At 41.5% G+C, this 12,290-nt stretch overlaps 1 protein-coding gene across 1 annotated transcript; it reads left to right on the forward strand.

Annotated features, from left to right (window-relative positions):
• Positions 1–705: 705 nt before the first annotated feature.
• Positions 706–10,449, forward strand: TM7SF3 (transmembrane 7 superfamily member 3; the record flags this gene model as incomplete). The annotated part of the gene is made up of 11 exons (XM_009876571.1): positions 706–860; positions 2,496–2,646; positions 2,955–3,075; positions 3,851–4,022; positions 4,885–5,062; positions 6,381–6,467; positions 6,940–7,020; positions 7,750–7,902; positions 9,072–9,169; positions 9,546–9,708; positions 10,187–10,449. Coding segments are annotated over 11 exons (1,622 nt in total), but the record flags the coding sequence as incomplete, so codon positions are not given.
• Between the last annotated feature and the right edge of the window lie 1,841 nt (positions 10,450–12,290).

Genomic DNA, 12,290 nt, shown 5'->3' on the forward strand with positions numbered 1-12,290 from the left:
TGCAAGCATGTAGTCTGCATGGTAACCACCAACAAAAGTCTTGCGGCTTCTATAGAGCTGCTTCTCTTTCCTCCCTTGACATCCCTTCTCCCTCAAGAGCCCAGCGCACAGCAAGAAACCAGGCTTTCTGGTGGAACTTGAATGACAAGCTAAAACTGATTCGCAAAAAATCTTATACTAAGTCATGTGGTGCTCTTTGAATTAAAATGACAGTGGGTCATGGGGTTGTGCTTATCATAAAGAAAAAGAGATGGCCTTAGTTGTATCTTAGAACAATTAGTCAGGCTTTTAGATACAGAAATCGGGGTCCAACAGTCTTAATGATTACAAATAGTGCGGGAGCAACAGACATATGAAATAACTGAAAGTCGGTAGGTATATATGTGTATACTACAGATTTGACTGTGCTATCGAAGGTGACTCCAACTCCCATGATCTGTGGGAAGTCACCCAGGAAGTCTAACAGGTACTGTGCAAGTTGCCTGCTAATACAAGCATACTCCAACTGTATCTGTTCTTGTAGGCATAGTACTGTATATAGTAGTCTCTGAAACCCTAATACAGTTTACAGGATGAGTAGTGTAAACCAATGTCCTGCTCTGTTCCCGGCTGACTAATCCTGGGTTCCTGGAAGCTTCCAGGCTACCCTTGATAATTACTTCCCTCAGGACCAAAAAAAGTTGTCTTCCTTTTCTTGTAATGCAGGTCTTCTTGAGCTCTCTTTGGGAAAATTCAGAAATGTGCTACTTAATCAGACCAATCCAGTGGAAGCTGTAATCAGGAACATCGCAAGCAATGTGACTGTTGTTATTTTTCAAGTACATGCCCAGCAAAGTGATGTGGTGATATCCTTTGATAAGGTATGGTAAGAGTGTCACTTCTGTTCTTAAGTGCTACTTTTCTTTCAAAGGAGTTGGCTCAGGTACATGTAGGAATATAGAACTGAAGCTATATGAATCATATAAATATCTTACCTGAATGGCTCCTGAACAGTATTATTTTAGCTTCAGAAATCCTTTCTTGTACTTATGTTGTAGCTGCTATTTTGGAGGACTGAATGCTAAAAGAATTTCAGAGTTGGTTTGAGTATGCTTCAAGGCTCTTTGTTCTTGGTGGAAGTGGTGCTTATGACATGCTACTGCTCACTACTATTCATCAGCTTGTCAAATTAAAACTGGATTGATGATAAGTATTTGCCGGATACCTTATTCACTAAACACAATTGCTCTGGGATGTTCAGTTGTCTGCTGTTTATGCAGCTCGGATCTAGCTGCTACAGGCAGTATTGTCTTGCTACCCCAGCTCCTTGACCTGAATCTAATTCTTTGGTGGCACATGGAGAAATTCCTCCATAGTACTCCACTACAGGCTGCTACTTCTAGCCAGCAGTATAGGCATTCCTACTGCTGTATGCTATCCTTAGTTTGTCCCATCATTAGTGGGATGCAATTTAAAATACTGAATGTAGACTTAAGCTGAAGGTAGTAGATGGAGATCTGAAAGCTGCAATCCATTTTTCCCCTCTGAATAACCTGTAACACTAGTCACCCAGTTCAGTCTTTGTACTGGTGAAATAGCTAGGTTTACAGAGCTAAGACATTACTGTTATACCTGTTCAGTCTTTGATGACCACTGATAGAATCTTCTGCTGTCAGTTCAGAACTTCTTTGCATTCATGGGCCTTACCAGGCCAAGGACAGCGATGCATGAATTTGGTTATACTGCTTCTAGGGTTGGCCTGCCTCTAGAAGTATGAAGCTGAGCCAGATCTTAAAGTCTCCCAGGTTCAAAGTGCTTCCGTAGTGTTGCCACGGATAGCTGTGGCCTTCTTGGACAAAAGCGCTTTTTTTCCATGCTGAAAAGTAGATTTGACTGAAGGTCAATCAGTTGTTCCAGCTGTGTGAATGTGACACTGCCATTGCTGTCAGATCTTTCCTCAAGACCCCTGGCTCTGAAAGGGCTGGCGATGGTGGGGATTGGGTCAGTAATTGGCTCCAAGCACTCATCTGGCATGGCTGGTGTTAAGCCAGCTGTTGTAGACATCTCCATGCTGGTGGAGATAGTGAGTGCTCCTGCACGTCAGTTCCCAGAATGCTCTTTAGTGCCATCTTGCAGCTTCTTCTGAGGGGTATTCCAATCCTTTTACACCTGTATTTGTCAGTCCTGTGCTGTGCAGCAATAGATTTCAAGTAGCTAGACTTCTCTGCCACTTGATTGTGATTATTAACTCTATAGTAGTCTCAAATTTGTCACTTGTTTTTGAGCCTGAGCTAGGCAGTATGTGGAGTCAGAGGCCACTCCCTTTTTTTCTAGCTCCTTTCATCTTCCTGTTTTACGAGCTAGCTAACGGCTGAGTGCTTCATCTGTGGCAAGTGGCACCAAAATGTGTGTCCTACAAGCCTGTGGCAGGAACGCGACTCCTATGCATTATATCAGGCTGTGGTAGAAGTCCTCTTAAAAGGAATCACTTGCTTATGTAATTTGTTTCTGTCCAGAATCCATCTGTGAACAGTTCAGGAACTGGAGTGGACAAAGGACTGGTTTCCATCCTTCGGCCTCAACAAAGTGTATGTACATGGTACCTTCGGTCACTGGATGCTAGTCCGGTGCTCAGCACAGCTATCTCTATTCCCTATATGGAGAAAGGTATGTTCTTATTACTTGTAAAGGGGTATCAGCTCTCCTTATTACAAGTTAACTATGAAATCAAGTGTTGACCTTTCAGAGGTGATATTTCTACATCTGGAGATGCCAGAATGTCTTTTGACATGGGCTGAAAAAGTTTAGTATCACTGCTGAATTGCGAGTTGTGTTGCAGGACTAGAACTGACAATTTTGTACTCAACAAGCAGACTATGCCTGCAAGCACATATATTGCTGAGGTCTTAGAGCTTTTATGATGATGTGTTAAGGGGGAAGCAAAAACTACTACAGTTATCTTTTATGTGTTCTAGATCCTATTCCTGGAGGCTGCAATCTAGAATTTGACTTGGAAGTGGATCCAAATATTTACCTAGACTATACATTGGTGGATATCCACATCAAGTTTGCTCCTGCAAACTTGGGATATAGCAGGTGTGTGAAAAACTTCAGTGCACTAAGCAAGACCTTTTTTGTCCTATATTTAGCCAAGTTCATAAAACAAGAGTCAACTGGAAAGGTTAACCATCCAGGTGCTGGCAGAAATCTTGTTTGCTGCAACAAACTGAAAAGTAAATGAGGAAAAGGGGAGTGGGAGGTAATACATGAGAGAGGGGTAGAAGTTGAATTGCATATTTTGGGAGAGGGTATGCAACTTCAGATGTGCAAGCAGTCAGCAAATTCTTCCCATTCCTGATAATGACTAAATCTGTTTGAGCAGCAGTTGTTTATTGTAGCCGGTTTCATTCCTATACTGGTACTGAAACGTGATAACGACCTAGAGTTTTGTTTAACATTGACACTTCAGGTTATAAGGCATTATTTACTGAATGGTGCCTGGTGTCACAGCTGAAGGGCAGGGATCAGGGAAGGCTGTATTCAGAGCTGTAGATATAGCATGCATGGAAAAACAAACAGTGATGTTGTGATCTTTGGCTCAGAATTCTTGTGTTTGTTCCTTACAACAGCTTGTAGGAAGTCCCTGTAAATGTAGAAGCAGGTCCAGCACAGACACTACCTGTGTCAAGGTGGTTTTGCTGTAGTGGTTTTGCTCACAAACATTTACAGTCTAGTTTTGAGTTAGTTGCTGGTGTTAACTTCTAATCTTTAGAAGCCAAATACTGCCAACTTGGGCATTTAACTTCCGAAGACTAGTGTTAAGATCTAGAGGCTTGAGCTGGACATATAGCTGATCTCTTTTTAATTATAGAGGAGCAAACCCACCATCCTGCGATTCAGGTACTGGTCAGAACTCCAGGTGGCGACTGCGCTATGATGTCTACCAGTACTTTTTACCAGAGAACGATCTTTCTGAAATGATACTCTTGAGCCATATACGGAAGATGTCGGAGGTGCAAAGTATCAAGGCCAATGGCATTAAAGTAAGTCTGAAGCACTGGTGGTACCAGGAATGTGACAGTGATGCCATCTATGTTTTTTCCTCCCCTGTGCTTATCTTCCTTGAGTGGTGACACAAGCAAGGTGCTGATGCATCAGGCTTCTTGCTTGTGTCTGGAATTTCTGGCTAGAAAAAACATACGGTAGCTGATGCATACAAAATGGCAACCACTCTTTCTTGGGCTAGATCTGACTAGTTAGCACAGCCCGAAGTGTGGCAGAATTGAGACTTCTTGCAACAGACTCTGGTATTAGGAAGATATTAGTGGCTGGTCTGTGACACGGAGGCTGGATTAAAATGATCTCTAAGGTCCCTTCCAGCCTAGGCCATTCTATGATTCTATGATTCTATGTTTCTATGTCTTACACCCTTTTCTCAATGAAACAACCTCTTATTGCAGTGTCTTCCTGCTTGTTTTGAATACTGCTTTAGCCACACTGCTTCCTTCGGGAATGCGGAAGCCAGAGATGAGAGCAAACACTTGCTGCATATTTACTTACCCTCCAGCAGAGAGACTGGGAGGAATGGAAGGGGAAGAATCTCAGTGGCCATGACTGGCCTGGCCTTGCCTGCTTTGGAGGCCAGACCTGGGTTAGTAGACTGGCAGGGAACATAAGCTGTGTCCTCAAGTGGTGAGAAGCAAAACATAGGAGTGGGACATAGTAACGCTGGATGAATTGGCAATACTGAGAGGGTTCAGAACAGGAGAGCTCTTGCCTGGAATTCTAGCTGATCATCTTCCTTGAGCTGCTGAGTATTGCCTCAGCAGTATGGACACAGCACCATGCCATCAGCAACAGTGACAAGCAGTTCCTTGCAATTAAAAATATTCTTTATTGTTCCAGATGCTTACGCTGACAACTGATGACAAGACCAATGTCTACTTTTCCTCACTTCCTGGGCAAGGTGTGATCTACAATGTTATAGTATGGGATCCTCTTTGGAATACTTCTGCTGCATACATACCTGTGCATACGTATGCCTGCAGCTTTGCTGACCTAGTGGATAACTGCTTTTCTCTCAGTAAGTTGGAACTTGTTCATCCTTGTCTCTCACCTCAAGCTTGTTGTGCTTCAACATGCTGAATGGTATTTTCGAGAATTTTTTTTTTTTTCAAATGTGCAGAGGAGCTCCTCGTTTTACAGTAGGTATTGTTACTTTATGATGGAGTCTACTTCTTGATTGAGGAGAAATTGTAAAACAATGGGATAAGACTAAGGAGAGCTATCAGCAATTGAAGGCTTAACTTAGTGGAGATTATATATGTCACTTGCAAATATATATATTTTTTTTTTGTCTGTGTAATGCACTCTGGCTTTTTCCATTTGAACTGGATACGTAATCTTAAATCACTTGTAAGGCTATGGATGCTATGTGTGAAACTAAGCTAATAAAACATGCACCAGATTAGAGTCCAGTCTGATTTTTTTTTTTTCTAACTCTGCTGGTGCTAACAGGAATTGGTAACCTGCAAACATTTTGAAAGGAGAAAATAAGCTTAAAGATAATGTCAGCAATAGTGAAATGACTGCAGAGTTATGCTACTTTTTGTATGAAATTCTATAATGATAGAATTTGAATAGAAGAAGAGCAAAGCTGCCACTCCCATTATGACTGTGGAAGGGATGAGAATAATGAGCAGAATATGGTTCGTAAAGTAAGATTTGTTCTCATTGTTATTTTCTAATATGCTGTAGCACAAGTAACTGTTAAACACAGTGTTGTCTCATGACTACATGAGACAAACTATATAGGCTAAACTGCTTTTCTCTTATTGAGATAACTAGGAAAATGTGGTTTACTTTTTCAAATAGCTTGAATACCAGTAAGAATTTTGTGTGGGAGACAGAGGTGAGCCATACTGGGATACTGATGGTCCTTTTTGTTGTATGGAACATATGTTAATGGGAGATTATGGTGCGGTGATAAAAGACTAGCTGCTGATTGACACACTAATCTTATAGCACTGATTTTTGTAGAAGATTGTATGTCCCTTTTATAAAGCTGAGCAGAGAATTTTCAGGTAAAGCTATATCCCTATTATAAACAGCAAATTACAGCTACTTAACGGTTATTACAGAAACTTTGGTGTTCTGAGTAAGGAGGAAGTTCTTGATTTCTCAATTTCTCAATCAGTCTGGAAATACTTCAATATTCTGTTGGAGATCCCATCAAGATAACTTAGTTCAGGCATTACAGATCTGCTCACATGGTGTCTTGCGAAGGAGTGGCAGCTATTAAGCTGTCGTAGACTCAGTGACAGCAACTGGACCTTACTTTACTCTCATTGTTGGGAGTACTATGCAGAATGCTTTTAGTGACTCATCCTTTCTCCTTATAGGTAAGCTCTCTACCAAAGTGTTCTTCACAGCTCTTGCTGTTCTTGGTCTTTTTGCTTGTTTTTTTGGACACCGATTCTGGAAAACAGGTACTAAATGTTATGTGGTTTGGGTTTTTTTGTTTGGTTTTGATGGGGTTTTTTTTCCCTCCCTCATAAGTCTGGTTGAAATTTCATTAATGTAACTTGCTGTAAACCAGGACACTTGGAATGATAGTGTTATTACTAAGATTCCCTTGACAGTGTTTACATGCCAGTTAGGGCCACTGCTTTGGTTTTACAGGATCAGAGCTTTTTAAGTGCAGAGCAAAAAGTTTCAGGTATGCTAAGAATAGAAACGTAGCACTGGAGTACATGTGGGCAATACAAATATGAATGTGTAATTTTTTTGAGTATTTGAAGTGCTTGAGGACAGCCCTTTCCAGAACCAAGTGGTATATGGCTTTCCTTTTGTGCTTCTCAGCCAGTGAGCTGATAGGTTCTTTCATGAAGATGTCTGAAGATGTATTGAAGAGGGCTTGGTATGAAGTGTTACGACAACATACTTTTCTTTCCTCTCTAGATTTATTCTTCATGGGTTTCATAGTCGCAGCATTCTTCTTCTTTGTATTTATTACAAGAGTAACTGGCCTCGGTTATGATGGTGAGTAGATTGTGTCAGGATATCCGGTCCTTTTCTCAAAGTATTGTTGTTACAAATCCCTTAAGGGGGCTCTCAGTTGTGCTTGTTGCTGGCCTGCCTTAGGAAGGACAGGAGGATGACAGCTGGGTACTTGAGCTGAGCTCGGATTATCATAACAGCTGAATATGTAACAGAGTAACTGTTGCTTGGGACATCTAATAGTAGTGCAGAATTAATAGCTGCAACTATAAAAGACAAATTTTAAGTACCTATCCAAGGAAGATGCAATTTTTTAGAAGCTCTGGGAATTTGCAATGTACTTCCTACTTCTTTCATAATGGGTGGACCTCAGTTTCAGATCAAGCGCGGATTTCATCTGTGAAATGGAAGTGGAAAGTCTGTACCTTGCTTGTTAGAGTAGCAAGAATTACTTCCTTTTGTCCTGCCTCATAGTTCCTTTTTTGATACCTATTGCGATCATAACTAGGCTGGGAACTCAAGGTACTAATATATGTAGTAGCAAGAACTTCCCTGGGCCACTCTTTCAGTAGCACAGCCTCAATTTCAGATTGGAGTCTAAGTAAAATGCATGAAGCAAATCCTGATACTCTTTTTTGGGATTGTGTTTTGTTTTTTTTTTTTCAGAAAGCATTCATTAGGTACCAATCAAGCATGTAGGTAAAGCTGCTTGAATACCTTATTGCAGTAACTCAAGTTTTGAGTGTTGCAATTTCTCATTTGCTTTTTCAGTGCGTCTGATTTTGACAGCAGTAGCTGGAATTACTGGAGGACTTTTCCTGGTTGCAAGCTGGTGGAGATTTGGCTCCATCCTACTCTGTATGTTCATTGTTGGACTTGTGCTGGGATTTCTTTTTTCATCAACGATCTTCTTTACACCACTGGGTATGCACTGAAATACTCTGCTGCAAAACACTGGCTACTGAGTGATGTGTTTCTGCTGTATTACAGTGACACTGCAAGGCTCTAAAATGAATACCACTATGTGGTTTATCTTAGTGATGTTTAACCTTCCCCTTTCAAATGTTGAGAGGAAGGGAGATGTACCCGAAGCCTTCTTTCAGGTGTGTAATTAAAACTACTTGGGGAATCTGCACTGGTGAGGTAAGGAAACTGCTTGTTCTGTAGAGAGTTTGCTCAATTTCTTCCCGCTGAAGCTGTGTGCTATTTCAGTGGTCTGTGACACTGTGTTTGCTCCGGGCATGCACTCTGTCTTGTTCTCTGTCCAGAACAAGTCATGGGAGAAAGTCTGTAGTCTTACTTGGAGGCTTCAGGCATAAAGGCATCATGGATTAAGAGGAGCTCTTGCTGTTAATTTCACCATGCAAGGCTCTGGCGGCGTTGTGCTGTAGGAGTCAAACTTGTATTTGCATCTGGATTGACATCACTAGAGTCTTCAGAATCTCTTTGAGAGAAACAGTAGGCAGATTGCTGAAAAGCAAGCAAGGCTGCTGAGGTGGAATTCCTGTGGAATGTCAGAGCATCAGCCACACTGCTTTCTCTATTGTAATTTTAAATCTCAAAACCCTTTTACTTAAGATCCCTTAGTGTGGCAGTTTTTCATGCTCCGGTCACCTGTGTATGACTAGCCACAACTCTGTCATAATCTGTCCAGTCCCTAGTTGTTCCTCATTAAAGTAAACCGGTAAAATGTAGTATTTGGGTGACTTGATTATTCTTCCTGAAGTCGGAAAAATTTGCCTTCTGTTGTTGTTGTTGTATGTTGTACTTGCACCATACTCTGGATTCAAACATCCATAGATACAGGTTTGTAGATTATAAACCTACAGAGGCAATAGAAGGGCTTCTTATTGGGTATTCCGGTACTTTTCATTCTTACCAGATGAGTAACATATACCTCATTAAAAAAAATAAATAAATCTTTGTTTCATGAACAAGATCTCCTGTTCCAACATAGAGTACAGGATGTATACTCAACTGAGACAATCTCTTTCTGTTCTTGTTTTGACTACCTGTGGCACGATGCATCTTAATCAGCATTTGAGTTCAGAAGCTAACTAGCAAATTCCCTGTGAAATATGGTGTCTTTACAGGAGACTACAGGGTCTTCCGTGATGATGTGGTGTTCTGGGTGACCTTTTCTTCTGTAGCTATGATGATTCCAGTGCTTTTTGTTGGCTGTCCGAGAATTGTAAGTAATCTGCATTGTTAACTCGGAGGGAGGGAGGAAGGGGTGTCAAATGCAAAATGTAAACCTGTTGGATGCGTATAGAAAACACAGTTTAATAAAGCTCTTGGCATAGGACCAGCTCTAAGGAGTTCCTGTTCAGTCCTACTTGTGCTAAATGGTCCCTAAGCGACGGAATGACTTGTTGCAGAGTTGCATATTGCATTCACTAGTGCTTGCATTTAGTCAGCTTCTGCTGTTTTAAAGGTATGTCTGGAAAATAGGTGTGTGCAGCCAATTTCTTGTAGAAGAACTGATACAAAATGTGTCCTTAAGGAGGTGGGGAAATAAAGAGCATTTTTATCAGTCTCCTAAAGCTGGGTTTCTTCTCCACCTCTAGCTGAACATACTGGCTTCTGGAATAGTGGGCTCTTACGCAGTGATCCTAGCTATTGCTTGTTATGTCTACACAAGCCTTGCCTACATCACCTTAGACCTACTCAGAAGGGTCCTCAATGATTACTTCAGCAGAGCTTACACCAATGTGCCGTTTCAAACAAATGGTGAGTAATGCTCTTAAGACTTTTTTTTGTTTGAGAAAAAACAATGCCTCTTTGGTTCCATTGTGAGCAATTGGTAAAGGTAGGAAGGGATAAAAGGAGAACAAAGTACAGTGTGAGATTTAATACCTGGACGATAAATTCTAGTATTCCAAAAAAAACCCAAAAACTGAGCGGACACAAAGGCACCAATCTTCCAGCAGATGTTCTGCAACAAAGGCCCCTTGTGAAAGGTGCTTCTGAGGCTTAGAATGACACTTTGCTGATGAATTTGCAGAGTGGGCAGTCAAAATGCCTAATACAGTGACTGAAGAAACTCCTCTCAACTCCATGCGTGTTTTTGCCTTTGTGTGGAATTACCCTAGGCACATGAGGATTTGGAGGCAATAATGCTTCGTTCCTTTCTATTAAGTTCAATGTTTGTGCTTGGGAAAGAATGTTCTGCTTTGATATAAAAATCTGTTTGTCTTGTCTTCCTCAGATTTCATTATCCTGTCAGTGTGGATAATGCTGGCCCTCAGTGGAGTAACTGTGCAGCTTCGCCGAGAGAGAAGTGAAGTGCCCTTCCCACCGCACCCCTATCTCACCTGGAAGCGGGAAAGGGAGCGTAGAAGCACCAATGTCTTAGACCCTAGCCATCATATCCCTCCCTTAAGAGAGAGGATTCATAGCAAGCTACTGCATTTCAAAGAGTTTTTCCAAAAAGACCAGCCAGCTGGGGAGAGAACTCTGTTGCTTCTGTAACCTGCTAAATAACTGGGAATGGAGAGGAAGAATTTGGGAATATTGAGACTAGTGATCAGCAGCAAACCAGCCAGTGGTGCGGGATTTACCACTGCCAGTTTATCTTGCTTAAGAGGATCATATTTGCCCAACCTGAAAGCGAGGTTACCCATCTGGTACACTACAGGCTGTTTTGTGACTTTTTGCTCGATGGCCCACTCAATCTACTGTAACAAGCGTATGTCTAGCTGCAGGACTTTGTACTGATGATCAAGTACAGGTATTTTTTTTGTGGTGATGTAGTTTGTTGTTTAAGCTTGTGAAGTATAGAACAGCCCTTGGAAAGCAACCTGCGCAGTGCTGGTTGTTCCCTCACAGTGTGGAAACTACTGCTGGAAATATTGCCTTGATCCTGAAGGTGAGCAGGTTCTCAAATTGTGAGGCATGAGAGATAAGGACCATACACAGAAGGAGTTCTTCTAGCAGGAACTGAAGTATCACCTTCCAATATAGGTACAAAAACGTGTGGCTGTGGACACAATTGTTTCCAAGAAGCATTACTGAACCTTGCAAGCTAAGCTGGGTGACTTGAATTGAAACTGCACTGAATTAACTCTTTTAAGTGTGCACACTGGGGCTCAGGAAGTAGACTTGATCTGAGACAAGAAGACTTTTTCCCTTGCTTTCAGATGGTTCTGTAGCAAGCTCATCGTCTAGTGTCTGTGCAGAGATGACTGCTAAGAGAACACAAGAGGTTTGCCTCCTTGTTTGCTTTCTAAACATCCTATGTCTTGTTTCTGCTCTGGTATAGTCTCTTTTTTTTGATGGTGCTCTTATAAAAGAAAAAACCTAAGTGCTCTGTAGCAGCGTTTTTATTTCGTTTTCCTGGAACTGGTTGAAACACTATTTTTAATCAATGTATCTTTCAATTTTGCCTTCAAGGGGTGAAAACAGCATCCAGCTAGCAAAATACTGACGAGAATCCTTGTCAACTGAATGTGTTCCTTAACAAGTAGGATTGCAAAAAGCAAATGCAGTATTTTAAAAAAAAAAAAAAGGCAAGATGTAGTATAAAATCAGGTAAGGGTCAGTGGAGGATTTATGGTCTTGTGTGGTGGTGTTTATTCACTTCCGTAAAAACGAAACAAATGGCCATTTACAAAATGCAAACTGAAGCATTGCGCTTTTGGCTTGCATAAATGCATGAGCAGTCCTGAGGCTGTCCTTGTTTTTACCTGCCCTTTTCCCCCCTGCCCCTGCTGTGTCCAATCTTGGACTTCACGTTCAGTGTTTACAAGGTGATCTATCATGTGTTACATAATGGTTGAAGTCTTGCATCCTGAATCTTGATACAAGTTGTGGTGGCTCTTCCTTATTTTTCTCACTATCTTTGAACCTTTAGTGTGGGCAGTAAGTGTGTACTCCTTCCTTTCTGAAGGTGAATGGCTGCTCTGCTGCCTGAATGGAACCACCAGGAGCGAATACCCTTCAGTGCTGGAAGCTTAAGTTCTCAGCCACCACTTTAAATTCTTAGTAGTAAAAGTGTTAGAAACAACCCTTTGTAAGGAAGCTGGTAAAAGAACTTTATCTGGGAACTTAGCTGAAAGTTAAAACACCCAGGCAATAGAAAAGAGTTAACTACTTTAAAATGACTCTACTGGCCATTTTCCTTTGAGGAGTGAAAGCTTAATAAGAGTATCTGAGGTGACTGAGCTCATCTGATGTTTAGAGAGACAGATCCCGTAATTGCTTGGAGCTGGAACATCCACCTCAAACAGCAGAGCAAGGTTGAAATCCTACAACTTGGGTCATGCTTTGCTGTGCTGTTGTGTGGCACAGAGGGTAAATGAGGAGCTCTTTCC

Source organism: Apaloderma vittatum, unplaced genomic scaffold (assembly GCF_000703405.1).
Source record: "Apaloderma vittatum isolate BGI_N311 unplaced genomic scaffold, ASM70340v1 scaffold36920, whole genome shotgun sequence".
Classification (NCBI taxonomy): Eukaryota; Metazoa; Chordata; class Aves; order Trogoniformes; family Trogonidae; genus Apaloderma; species Apaloderma vittatum.